General features: G+C 34.3%; 2 protein-coding genes across 2 annotated transcripts; one reads left to right on the forward strand and one right to left on the reverse strand.

The window, feature by feature from the left end:
• The first annotated feature begins 2,687 nt into the window (after positions 1-2,687).
• LOC141623480 (uncharacterized) lies at positions 2,688-3,253 on the forward strand. Its single transcript, XM_074439584.1, has one exon. The coding sequence runs from the start codon at positions 2,810-2,812 to the stop codon at positions 3,110-3,112; it is 303 nt and encodes a 100-aa protein (XP_074295685.1). The 5' UTR covers positions 2,688-2,809; the 3' UTR covers positions 3,113-3,253.
• Positions 3,254-3,503: 250 nt separating this feature from the next.
• Positions 3,504-11,752, reverse strand: LOC141623479 (uncharacterized). The gene is made up of 7 exons (XM_074439583.1): positions 11,312-11,752; positions 9,657-9,894; positions 7,178-7,311; positions 6,680-6,776; positions 5,849-6,124; positions 4,434-4,771; positions 3,504-3,993 (listed from the first exon to the last, which is right to left on the reverse strand). The coding sequence occupies exons 2-7, from the start codon at positions 9,811-9,813 to the stop codon at positions 3,775-3,777; spliced, it is 1,221 nt and encodes a 406-aa protein (XP_074295684.1). The 5' UTR covers positions 9,814-9,894; positions 11,312-11,752; the 3' UTR covers positions 3,504-3,774.
• Between the last annotated feature and the right edge of the window lie 3,010 nt (positions 11,753-14,762).

Below are 14,762 nucleotides of genomic sequence, written 5' to 3' on the forward strand. Positions count from 1 at the left end.
TACTTTAGTTGGTTTGACATTTTTGGGAAACAGTTGTATTTTCTTTAACAGTTTTGGTATTGGACATGTATCGCTTTAAATTTACTTAATAAAGTACGTTTCTTTATTGTCTATTTGATATACATTGCCTCGGGTAACCGAGATGGTAGCATTCACATGCACTGGGTAGTCCTGGTAAGGCACTTAGTGTATGGGGGTGTCACAGTGTTGGGTTGTTGTTGTTAGTTGGTTAGGGCATGAGTTAGGGGACTCGTGTGGAGGTTATTGTGAGGGCTGGTCAGAGCCGTGGTCCACCAGGGTTGGGTGTGACATGGTGGTGGCCCACAGTGGTGCTTATGGCTGATGGTGGTCGTGTGTGTTGGTATTAAATGGGGGAGTTTGTGGGTAATCTAAACACGGCTTATACCGTGTGTTCATGGGAGGGGTGTTTGGGTGTGTATTTAAGACGGGTTTAAATTATACTAAATTACGTATTGTTGTAATTAGTTTAATTGTTTTGTGAATTAGAATAATTAGTAATTGTAATTTATTAATATGTTAGGTGACGGTTTTGTGGAAGAGTACTTTTAGTTGATTTCTTGGATTTCTTTTTGGAGTATTTGCTTGCCAGGTAGGATATCTACTCAACTGTGCTTTTCTGTGCTTATATCATTCATCTGGCATGTTATTGTGGATTGTTTCATGAAAGTATATTATCATTGTTGCATTCATTGGCATGTTATATACATTTTGGTTATCAGTTATTGTGATTTAGGCCCAGGAAGGTGCTGCAAATGCAGACTTGTCGCTGATGTCCTCAGATTTATTCTGGTTTAAGGCCCAGGTTGGTACTGCGAATGCAGAATTGTCTCTGGTGACCTCAGATTTATTCTGGTTTAAAGCCCAGGTTGGTTCTGCAGACTTGTTTCTGGTGTACTCAGGTGTATCCTGGTTGACTCAACTTCGGGTTGAGGGTTTCCCCGGGCCAGGGACGAACGGGTGTCTCGGGTGATAAGCGTAGCTGCATTGCATTTGCATATCATGCATATTTATTGTTTCCTCCTATAACTGTTGTTTGTTTATCCTACCCGACCTTTTTGTTGACGTGTGTTTGTTGTGTCAAAATAAAATGATATCTGCTTTAATTGATGGCGTCCTGTGGTAAACCAATTAATATTTCCGGTTAATTGGGGAGCAGATTAAATAGCAGGTACTTGATTTAGTTGAGTGGTATATTGAGCGTGACGCCGCGTGAGCCAGGGACGTGAACACTTCGACCGTAACTGTTGTCTAGATCACTTAAGTTTGACTTAAACATTATTTATGTAATTTTATTAAATTGAAACAAAAATGATAAATTAGGGTGTAGAAATAAAAGGGAGATAATGATAATTCATGTTTATAATTGAATAAATCATATCCATAAAAGAACATAACTCGAAAAAATAAATCCAAGTTGAAGTTGGTGACACGGAAATTCAACAAAGGTCGTGTTCTTTTGGATTGAAATTGTTTGAATCGAATCGAATCAACTTAATGAGTGAATCGAATCAACTTAATAGAATCGAATCAATCGAATCGAATCAATCGAATCAAATAAAATAAAAAGATAATAATAATAATAATAATAATAATAATAATAATAATAATAATAATAATAATAATAATAATAATAATAATAATAATAATGATAATAATGATAATGATAATAATAATACCAATAATAATAATAAATTTTATAATAATAATATTATTCATTATTATTAATAATAATAAAATATCAATATAATATAATAATAATCTAATAAGTAATATAAAAAATAAAATATTAATATAATAATAAAAATACTAAAAATAATAATATATTAGTAATATAAAAAATATTATTAATAGTATTATAATATATTAAATAATATATTATATTAATAATAGTAACTAAAAAACGAATATGATAAGTATAATATAAATATTATAAATAATAATAATAATAATAATAATAATAATAATAATAATAGATGTAATATACTAATTAATTAATAATAAAATAATAAATATGTTATTAATAATATTAATAAAAATGAATATATTAATATAATAATATAATAATATAATAGTAGTAGTAGTAATAATAATAATAATAATAATAATAATAATAATAATAATAATAATAATAATAAATATTAATACCCTAATATTGCCATTAATTATAATAATATAATAATAAATAAATATAATAAATATAAGTAGTAATATAATAAATATTAAAAATAAATTTTAATAAAATAATAACAATAGTAAATAAATTAATATAATAATAATGATAACAATAAGAATATAAAATAATAATAATAATATTAATGTTGAAATAAACTACTCTGAAATGAATCGAATTGAATGAATCGAATCAATCAATCAATCGAATTGAATAATCAATCAATTGAATCAACTAAATCAACTTATTAGAATCAAATTGTCCCAAAAGAACAAGCGTAAAGTGGTTCATCACAAGTGTAGCAGCCTACATCGCATCGGACCGAATATAAGCCCAAAACGACAGAACCAACAACTAGAAGTGCACAGAAACTTCATAGACAAACAAGCCTATTCATTCATTTATCATCCAACCAAATTCCAGCAACAGATAAAGTCAAACTCAAATAACCAAAACCACATCCCTACAATTTACAAGACGATATCAAAAAAAAAAAATCTCATACAATTTGCCAATTTCTTCCTTTCAAAACACCTTCCTTCGTAACAGACGTGTACAACTTCATTCCCTCCATTCTAAGCCATATTATCTCAAATTCTCGTGTAAGACAGAATTATTATGAGTCCTACGGTGTTGACCCAGTTGGCGACAGGGCTAAGTGTGCTAGCCGGTGTGGCCCTAGTAAAGCAAGTAATGGACCAGCAGCCAATGGCAGGTCCATTTCCAAGGTGTCCAACATGCAATGGTTCTGGCCGGGTCACTTGCTTCTGTTCCCGGTGGTCCGATGGTGATGTAGGCTGCAACGCATGTGGTGGTTCAGGCAGGCGAGCTTGTTCTAATTGTGGTGGGTCTGGTACAGGTCGGCCCATGCCCGTTCGCATTGCTGCCCGCCCTCCTCCGACTAATGATGGTCCTTATTGACATGCTCTTGGTTAGTTGGTAGAAATGTTTTAGGTATATTAATGTTCCAACACTTTCCAACTACTTAATGATTGTACTATATTTTTGTATATTTGTAAGCTGGTAACATGTTCTCCATATTTCGAGTATTTTTTTAGTTGATTGGGTTGTTAATGACTCCACTTTGTATATTCTCTTGCTGCTCTCAGGTAGAAGAAACCTTTTGTGAAAGTAAATGCATTTGTTATTGCTGCTCTCACCCGTCCTAAGGTTAAGACGTTTTGTAAATACACGCAATTTTAAGTGGTTGTGAGATGATAGGGTAGGAAAATAGGAAATATAAGGTGTAGATAGTAGTAATGAGCTATTTCGATTTCAAACAAGACTTGTGACACTAACATTAGCTTCGAACTTTTGGTTAGAAAACCGATCAGCATAAAATTCGAATAAAACGTCCAATGACAAATGGTAAAACTATCACAGTAAAAAAAAAATTAAGTTTGACAGTTTTGATCACCGACGTGATTTAGCATCACCCTTGAAGGGTGAACAAATTACAACGTTTAGACAAGAGGTTACAACGTCCACCAGAATGTGCAAATTTTAATATTTAGCTTAGTACCTGATTGAGATTTACACACAATTGTTGGCATAAACACGAGTCCCCCCGGAAATGGTATGTGTCACCTCTGCAAAGGATCTCTCCTATCAAAATTTGAAGGTGGATAAACAGCTGTTGCTACTCTTTCTCTGAGATTGAACTTTTGAGCAATGAATGGACGGACATCTTCCACCCTGGCCAATCCCTCAAGAAACGGTAGTAGTAAGAGTAATTCTTCATCTGAACGGTCATCGAACCAACTCTCAATGGGAATCCCATTATCTACTTGAAAACCGAATGCCTGCAATAATTTAGCTTGTTTTAGATGAGGGGTTGTATAGCAACAGAAGTCAATAACATGAACTGTCACATGGAGCAGAAAAGTTAAGAGAGATAAAGTCCAGAAAAAAGAAAAGAAAAAGAAAACAAACGGAGGAGAAAAAGAAGTGCAAAGTCAGTCAAAGGACTACAATGCTAAAATATACCAAAGTTGTAGCGAATTCCAGAGTTTTACTCAGGTATGCTCTATCTTAGTTTAGGGCCAGTTCAATTTCAGTTGAGTCTTCTACATGTCAAGTTACCTCGGTTTTTTTTTTTTTTGAGGGGAAGTTACCTCGGTTTTAGTTCAGCTTGGATCATTAATGTACCATATCGAAGGGGTTTACTGCGTATAAACTGATTTGTCAGTCTACAAATGACAAAAAAGAGATGAATATAGAGAAAAGACTGGTAAAAAAGTACCTGAGGAGAGTTGTCAACGATTATAACACGCGATAAATCACGACCAAGAACAGTCAAATCTTTTAAGTAGTTTCCTTCCACATAAACACATGATTCACGGAAAATTCGATGTCGAATGATTTTCCTCTTTGGATCCAACACATTGAGAAGCTGTTCAGCATAAATACTTTGGCTGGCAGTAAAAATAATTATCTCAAAAAGACCAGCAACCCTCTCCATAAAATCCCGCAGGTAAGGGCGACATCGGACATATACTGTATGTTCCATCTGGTTGAAGTTTACAGAAAAAGTGAAGTCTGCATCATCACAAGGTTCAAGACTGGAGTGGACTAATGTCTCTGCCATGAAAAAAAATACGGAGAGATGGTTTTCAAAAAGGCTATGATGCATGTTACAAAACCACCACATGTTGGAAATTATGGTTTTTTTAAGCTGTAGACACCCAAATAACATCCAATATGCTAGGCAAGTTGTAATTTTACCCTATAATACTTGCTCCATCCCCAGGGGCGGACGCAGGAATTTATCGAAAGGGGCACAAAATTTTTTCCGATACATTATTTTTTATTTTAAACCGCATTTTTTTATTAAGGATTTTTTTTCCTCCCAAAAAATAGAAAAATAACTAATTTTAATAATTTTTTAAGTTTAAAAATTAGTATTTTATTTTGAACTTTCTTCTGAAATATTTAAATTTGAAATAAATGTACTTTGTAAATAAAAATAAATAATACAATAGGTCTTGGTATAGACGGGTAAAGACCGCTTCCCACTTTATGGCAAATGGATATTTTGTGAGAAGAAATGGTATCCGTCTATACGTATAGACGGGTAGTGCCCGTCTATAATGAGAATTTGTGTAAATAATATCTCCTATGATAAGGGCACCAAGAATCGAACCTGTGACCTTTCAAGGGTCAACTAAAGGGCTTACCAACTAAACCACATAAACCTATTGATCATTAACGGTGGGGAGGAGTATAATATTGATAAATATATGAGTGGGGTTTGGTAATTGTAAAGAGGTATGAATAATTAGGATTAAATATTAATAAAAGAGATGGGTGGGGTTTGGTTATTGGAGTCTGGAGAGAGGTAGGAATAATTAGAATTAAATATTAATAAAGAATATAGTGGGGTTTGATGAGTGGAGAGAGGTAGGAGTATTATATGAATAAAAACTTTCTCAAAAAGGAAAGAGGAAGAAAACCTGAATAAAAATAGGGTATTTACTGGGTTTACATGTTGCTATTGGGCATCTAATATGGCTATGGCAGCGATTCTAGGAAACTTCAGAAATAGAATTATAGTAAGGGTAAAATATTAGAAAATCAAACTGTTCTAAACTTCTAATGTGTTACAAGGGAACACGTTTGAAAAAACAGATAAATTAAGGACAGATAGCACTTACGTACCATCCAAGTCTAAGACAAGACTATTGGGCGGGCATCTCCGAGTTTGTTTAGGTAGCAGCATACGTCGAAATGTCGGGACAACCGATGATAGTGCAGGCAAGTTCTTTATAAAAAAATAAGGATCGAAATCATCAAACTCTTCATGTTCCTCCTCCTCTATGGATGTATCAACTATTATAGAATCCTGCCCTTGCTCATCTAAGCATTCCAGTTTTGAGTTCTTCATAGCAAGATATATAGCTGATGCTTCAGAAGACAGACAAACCTCACTGGTGTCTGTATAATTCGACAAGATCGCTAAAAGTGCATTAGAACCATGTATTTGAATGACATTATCATTGCGATGAACAATTAACCATCAATATGATAAGGCATTTCACAGAGTTAAAGAATCTGAATGTTTTCGCCAAACTCTATCACAAAATACTTTTTAGGGTAAATTGATAAACACTACCAACTTAAGTACTCTTTTTCACAATCAATACCAACATTCAAAAAACTTCCATAATCACTACCAACATATTGACTCCGACCTACTAACACTACCAAATGCCTGGAAAACCTCACTAAAGTCGACAGATTCATATTTCCCTCCTAAAATCTTGTTTTATACCTCCAAAATCTGGGTGTGGTTAACTTACCGGATAAATTAAGAGAATAATGCCTAAATTGCATAAAAATATATTCAGAACTCTGGTCTCACAAAGTTATCAGCTAACAATATCGAAATTTTAGGAAAGACAATTTGAAATGTTAGTGAATAAGCATCGGCAGCAAGAAATGTGTGTTTGGTGTCCGAACAACAAAAACAAGCGAAATCTTCACACTAACCTGCATCCATGTAATCTTCTTCAATGCCTTTTGATAAATGAAATGATGGCGAAAAAATGGTTTCTGAGACACAATCTGCAGCGCCCTCATTTTGTTCCTATGAGATTTCAGGCAGATACAACATTCTAAGATTGGCCATCCACAATACAGATAAAAACATTCTTGAGTACATTAGTAAGTGAACATTTGTGAATCTACCGCTGGTGAAGAAAAGAATGAAGTAAGTAAATTCAGCTTATGGGGAATGACTTTCACTTCCAGCATTGATATAAGTATAACTTTTACTAGACTCATCAAAATAAAAGCACGTCGCACCAGGTACAGCCAAATATAAATGATGCAGGAATAACAGAAGAAGACAGCAGCGCAAGCTTATCCCTTTTCAGATTCAACTACATAGCAAGTTTGTAAGCAGAACACATACAAAAGAAGAGACATCATGCAGTAGAATCGGAAACAACAAGCACAAAAGTTAAAGTTACAAAGGTGATTGGTTACCTGGAGGATTGTAGTGGCCCTTTGATCTTCAACAGAACCCAAACACATATTTGATGAATTATCTTGCAACGAGTCAGAACTATCATTCAAGTTTGTGGTAGCCCAAGTTACATCTCTCTTAGCAAGTCCTCTACCTGTAGTGAAGGCGTTAAATGAAAAATGTGAATCAACATGTATATATGTGACTTTATAACAAATTTCTCATGAATATGATAAAATAGACTATATATGAACACAAACTAAACTATACATAAATAGACTATCTTCATAAACTAATGCATTGAAGATTGCAGATATTTAGTTCACAGGGTTACCAAATACCAAGCACAGAAATAGGTGGATCTAGAGAACCCAAATAAATGTACAAATGCCCTTTTATCTATTGCATACACAGATAGACACGTGACAATGTGACATCAGCCCACAGTTTCCAGTATCAATTAACTAAAATTGAGCTAGAGAAAGAGATAAATACAAGGGTTTCAAAATTAGTAAATGTTTACCTTCATCTAATGTAACTATCACAGCAGAAACAAGAAGGGGTTGGCGAACATGATTGTATCAAGGTGCAGTTACTAGAATGAGACAAAATAAATAAAAATGTACTTCCTTCGTTCCATATGATTGAATACGTTTTTCAAAATATGTGACAAGAATTTTGAAAAATGTGTACAACCATATGGAATGGAGGAAGTAGTAAAGAAAGGAACAAGGGCAAGTAAAAATAGAGTACTTCCACAATTTTTTTTTTTTTCATATTACTTTCTCCGCTTTGAGTCTGTAATTCTCCTGTCTTCAAAGAGTGTATAGACAAAAGGTGAATTAAGGAAAATCTACTGTATCTCTAGAAGAGAAGGTTCGTGCATATAGATATGGAATATGACGCCTTATTTAAATACCTACAGGACCTAAGTTCATGTCTTATTCAAGCCCTCTAAGAAAGGCACTGATCCTCCTACCCTCTTGAAGAGCTTATATTTGCAGGCAAACCAATCCATATCGTCTTTACAGTTTAGAGGCATCATAACCAACACGTATTGACTGTTTTCTTCACTTGATATGATAAACCTTATTCCTACTTTGAAAGAAACCAAAAAGCCATTCTATCATGGAAATCCCTTAATTGGTCTCCTTCGCTTGTCACTTAAGCGAGAATTTTTTTGATGCGAACGTAAGCAGTTAATATTCAACACTGCATAAAAATTTTGTGATTGTGTCTTACACTCTTACCACCTCAAATCCAAATTCCAAAATCAGATAGTCCCTATGTTCCAAAGTGTTTATATTTAAATACTTGGGCTGCTCCAATAGGTTACTGTTAGCTACCTAAAGGTACAATCATACCCTCGGTCAACCACCTTCATCTTACTCTCCGCCCCCTCCACGCTGCCAATACAGTTGTACACCAGCCAACCAAGCACCACAAACACCGACATATTAACTGCCAGCCACCATCAGACTTCCCCAATTGCCCTCAGCTGTCGAACATTCCCAGCTACTCCGTAATCATATCTATATCTGACTTTCCCCAAGTAGCCTAAACCTAAATCAAACCTCTCTGACATCGTCAACATCCCCAACAGGCATCCACATACAAACAAGTCCCTATACGTCCCTCAAACATTCAAAAATCACTGAACCTCACAACCCAACCATAATTTGCCGCCTCCTATTCAGTATCTATCTCCCAAGCTAAATGTAACTACATTTAAAGGTTCCTTTGCCAATGATCAAAATACCTTGTACCACATCTTCCTTTGCAACCTTCCTATACTTGAACAGCGACATGAACAAGAATTGGGAAGACGATATGGTGTAAGGAGAGAAAAGGGAAAAGAAGGCAGAGCTTATGGTGGTTGATGCAGGCTGAGGATGGACAAAGGCTCACTGGTGGGGAAGAGCGATGTAGTGTGCTGTGGGTGAAGAGAAAGAGTGACTTCAAGGGAGGGGCACATTGATGTATTTGCTCGTAGGGTAATATGGGGGCAAAGATGGACAATTAGATGTTTAACCTCTTTTGTTTGTCATCTCCTAAAACTCCGGTCTGAAAGTAAGAGTAAAGTACCGGTTGGAACGGAGAGTTATATTTTATTGGGATTCACTCAACGAACATGAATCATAGTCTAGGTAAAGTCCTACAGTGAAGACTATAGAGTATAAAATGCGCCATTGATCTTTTGATTTAGACAAAAGATTATGCGGTAGAATATGCTAAAGCAGGGTCACAAGGTTCAATACTAGTCCATCATATTCAAATGTTAGGCAGATAAAGTTCCCTAGATGCAATTTATTTTCTAGTTCGTAGGAGTAAGAACTATACAGATGCTCAATAAAAATTGTGCAAATGCAGATTGATGCCAGTGTTTCAAGTAGGGATAGCTGTATACTATTATAATAGGTTAGTAAGAAAACAATGCAAATAAAGGACTGAATACACCACCAAGAGTATTGCAATTGGAAGGAGAACATAATAACTTACGACCGCGGGTTGATTTTTTAACAGATGAGGTAATAAATCCGGCAGCTTTTTTCTCAACGGCCTGAACGTTTCCTGATACCTTCTGAGATCGCAGTGTTCTGTTACTAACAGCTTGTCTTGCAGTACTTCGAAAAGAAACTCTTTTCTTTGTCTGCATCGTTGAAAACTGGACTCCTGTAACTTATACGTCACCTCACCTCAGTAATCCTTACTAACAGGCTGTCTGCATTGTTAAAAACTGCAGAACAAACGAATGCTTGTGAGAGTGTGAATCAGTACAACTAATAGTGCAAGGGGAATAGTAAAAACTACAGATTTTACTGCTAACACCTTCAGCACATATCTTAATACCTGACCTCATCTGAGTGTACAAGACAATGTAAAATATAAAGCTTTGCCAAATTCTAACAAACCATTATCACGAAACAATCAAACTACCACGGCATACGTGTTCAAAGGATTTTACCATAGCAAGTTAGCAACGCAAAATAACTGTAAACTCATGTAACAAGAGTTGTGAAGCAACTCACAATGTTGCAAGTAGGAATTACATTTCATTTTCAAAGCCAACACTTGAGAGAAACCTGTCAAGCAATTTTGGCAACTATCTCGCAATGAAAGTCTACAACGTCAGTAGTCGCCTGTACATGCGCTCTATTTGTATTGCAAGTGTCACTATACTAAAAGTAGTATGAATGTAGCTTTGATGATTAGACGAGTACTTTTTGTACCAGCAAAGCATTTTGCAAGCTTCTTTGTTTCGTACAATAGAATTAACCAGTGTCCTATTTTTGTTTTATGTCAGCTTCCATTTTCATAAAAGGCAAAGACTTACTATTTTTGAGTTTGGAATCTGATGGACCAAAGGAAAATGGTTCAGTAAAGTATCTACGCGTCTTACATTACAAAGTAGCAGTGGGTGGAAGCAATTCTCATCCCAATATTCATCAAGGGTTGATACTTGAAACTCTATATTAATACTGTATATTATAGCATAGGGTTAAGGCTACTCCTTATCCCACTTACAGGGACTACCGTAAGATTGTTGAATTGCATCCATTTTTCCATTTAGGCAGGCAAACCGAGGAAGTGATGACAGGTATGCAACATTAACACAAACACCATTATCATCCTCACACAAAAACAAAAGCTAGCCCATATCGGATTTTAATCACTATATCCATCCCCAGTAATTGTTGTATAATACAGTGGCTGTTCCAACTGTAGAATGGTTCTTCCGTATGCTAAATACCCCATTTATTGATTATAATAACAAATGACGTCTTATATTCTATAATTTGTGTTTCATCCCATATCCAAGTTGACGACCTCACATCAATACGACACAGCAAGAACGAGCATTTCAGAAATCAAACCTCACAAATTCCATAACAAACATAAATATTTGCATTACAACAACCCGAAACTAAATCAATTATCTAAATGAAAGATATCTACATTTCCAGCTCCACCAATACAAAATCTTAAATCAAATTTCCCCAACATTTGTATTCATTTTCACAAACAAATAAATTAATCAACAACTTATTTCTTCAATTCATGCAACCAAATTAAAAGCACATAACTACTGGAGTATATCAACTAACAATCCAACTCAACAAAACCCTAAAATAATCCAAAAAAAACAAGCTCACCTTAACTAATTTATCAGCTATCAAAGATTTAATTTTTTACCCAGCACTAGTTCAATCAATTTATAAAACAAAATCAAGATAGAGAAAAGGAAGTTTTAGGGAAACACAAAACCCTAGAAATTGAATTGTTTAGTTTTGGGGGATTAATATTTAAATATTTAATAGAAGTGAAGGATTTGAATAGGAGTAAAGGGGGTTTATTTAGGTTTTTGGTTTCAAATTGAAAAGAGTTGAAACTTTTCAAGTTTCCCTCCAAACAATAACAGATGAGAGGGATTTTCAAATTTATTTATTTTTCATTTTTCAATTTTGAAGGATTTTTTTAAAAACTTTTATTTAAATTTTTAAAAATATTGTGAAGAGTGGAGTAAGTGAGTTAAGAAGAAAGAAATTAGGGATTTGCAGAAAAGCAAAGTAGATATTTTGAGGAGATAAGTAGATTTTTTTTTTTTTGGGTGAAGAGAAGATAAGTAGGTAGAGTGTATAATTTCTTTTTTTTTAAAAAAATACTCCCTTTAATCCTCTATTTTCTTCCTCTTTACTTTGAGCACAAGAATTAAGAAATGAAGTATTATATTGATAAAAAATTGAGTGGGTTTGGTGATAGGAGAGATGGATAAATAATTAAGAGTTAAATAATGAATTGTGGGGCACAAATATTAAAGTAAATAATAAAATAGGATTAAAAGAGTTGGGTGGGTGGGGTAATAGGAGAGAGGTATGAATAAAATATGAGTAAAAAGTTACCAAAAATAGAAAGAGGAAGAAACCCTGAATAACCGTTTTAGGAAATAGGGAAGAATATGGTAAATTGGACTATTGGAGGGAGTAAATAAATAAATAAAAGAAATATTATAACTAGAGGACATGTGCGTGTATTTCATTCGCCAGCGATCTTGCTCGCACGTGTAATTTAACCAATTAAAATAGCGCGTGTTTTAGTTTCAAGGTTATCGGCGCGTCTCTTCATGATGGATACAGACAAGAACAACTTCGTATAAGGCCGTTGTTCCGTACAGAATTGGGCTTTTGCGCTTATTTGTATAAGCTCATGTTCTTTTGGATTTAAAATTACTGAATTTAATTTAATTTTTTTAAACTGAACTTAAATTTGCTTAAACTTTTCTAAACTTAATTTTGTTGAACATAATCTTTAGGAGCTGAACTTAATTTTTCTGAACTTAACTTGAGCTTAACTTTTCTTAATTAAAAGAATATTATTTCCTCCATTCAACTCCATTCTACCACATTTTATTTTGTATACTAAAACACCTCAATGAAACTAATTAAAGGCATAAATTCGAATTACCCATAAGCCCTAACTACTTCAAATGAAATCGTTGAGGAATTATTTAGGTCAACATATCTGAGGCGTTTTTTACAAATAATTTTGTATTTCCATTTAAAAAAAATACTTTGGGTATGTATTAGCGGCGGTTTGGCAAAAACGCCTCAAATAAGGAACAGCAAATTAATATTTTTCTACTAATGCATCGATCGTCAATAAGAAACTCAAGAAGCCGATCAATATGCATCCGCCATGACTTCCGCCGAAATCAGCAACTTCGTCCTACGGCTCACCTACCGTGGAAAACTTGAGCACTCGTCTCTCGGATGTTGAGAACAAGCTAGCAACTGAGAACCTTTCCTCTTCTTTCCAGTTTGATATTGAGCAAAGAATTAACCTCCTTGAAAGCCGACTACTTGCCAATGGCGAAACCAAACAAAATCACTGAAGTCAATCCCTTAAATACACATACACCACCAAACAAAACCAAACCACCCCATAGATCCTTCCCTAATTTGGATAATATGTCTTATACCACAACCTTGCAAAGGCTTATCTCCCAAGGAAATCTCGAACTGATTGGTCCAACTCCGGATCCTTTGTCAAACAAACGAGGACGAAGATGGAACAGAGAACAATATTGTCAATATCACTAATGTGGCGGACATGATACTCAGGTGTGTCTGTGGGAAAATATCGGTATACTTCCCTTAAAATTAAGGATTATAACGAAATTATAATCTATGAAAACTAGTCATAAATGAATTGCATAAACAAAATAGAATAGGGATTAAGAATCAACCTTTGGTCCTTGCAAATATGGCATAAGAACAATATCAAAATTGATATTCGCCTAATCGTTGCACCCAAGATGATATGAGAAATGCCCTTTTGATTTTGCTAGAATCGATCCCCAAAAATTTACTAATTAATTTTAGGGTTTTGTTGTGTTTTTCTTGATGAGAGAAAACTAGGTCAAATATCAATTAGGCCAGGAAAAATGAATCCCTCTCCCTTATTATAACCGAAATAAGAGAGTCAAAGGGGAGATCATTTTCCTTCCTGTTTACTCGGTTTGACCGAGAGACTCCAAGCCCAAATAAGAAGAAAAATCTCCTTATTTTAAGTTGTTCTCTCAAATGTATAAAAATGTGAATTATTATAAATTGTCATTTATTTTATTCCGTATTAATAAGTCTACGCACAACAGCTTGCAGTCGATTTATAAATACCGGTCTGTAATAAATTTATTATGATAATCTTGTATAATATATACTTTAACTATAAATATCACATATTTATAATTAGCTAATTAAATATAACCGATTACATTTAATTACGAATTAACATCTTAATTTGTTTAAGCTAACATTATATACATTTATTAAATATAACATATTATATTCAATTTACGAATTCACAGTTAATTCGTCTCAGCTAATATTATTTAATTAGATTAAATAATCGTCTCATCATCACATTGACTAACTATTTAGTCAAATATTTGGACTAACCTTTTAGTCAGGCATCAATGTGATTATATTTTCAGACAATCACATCTCTCAAACACATCCTTTAGGTGTGACTTTTAGGGACCAGTTGATCACCGCCATCAGTATGATAATAACGTCAAACTTTCTAGCAAGCCAACCGTTATTAAGTAATCGTTAATCAACTGATAAAATACGAATTATACCCTTGTGAACCTATAAGAGATTTATAAATGTTATCACACTAATTTGTGGAGGACACAAGCTCCAACAAACTCCCACTTGTCCTCACAAGTGTATGTGCGATAACCGATTCTCATATCCTAAAATTTCTCCCACTCAATGTAAAACAATTTGCAAAATCCGTATTCACAAAGGTCGTATTTTACAAGTGATCAATATCAAGAGTGGTTTCCCCGACTAGAGAGTAACTTAACTGATAAACGAATCATCATTCGAGCATGGCCATGCATTTCAGTTACAACTCCTCGAGTGGCCCTGAGAAATAACTAAACCTGATAAAGGTTGGATATTTTCTTCAACTCGAATCCCTGAGATATAAGCACAAGTATGAAATGACCCGAAAAAAATTTGCTTAGCCTCCTGTTACTATGAGACCATGAGAAAGAAACCAAAGTCACCCAAAAAGCGCCTTAATCTCAAGAGATAGTCG

Source organism: Silene latifolia, chromosome X (genome assembly GCF_048544455.1).
Source record: "Silene latifolia isolate original U9 population chromosome X, ASM4854445v1, whole genome shotgun sequence".
NCBI classification, from domain to species: domain Eukaryota; kingdom Viridiplantae; phylum Streptophyta; class Magnoliopsida; order Caryophyllales; family Caryophyllaceae; genus Silene; species Silene latifolia.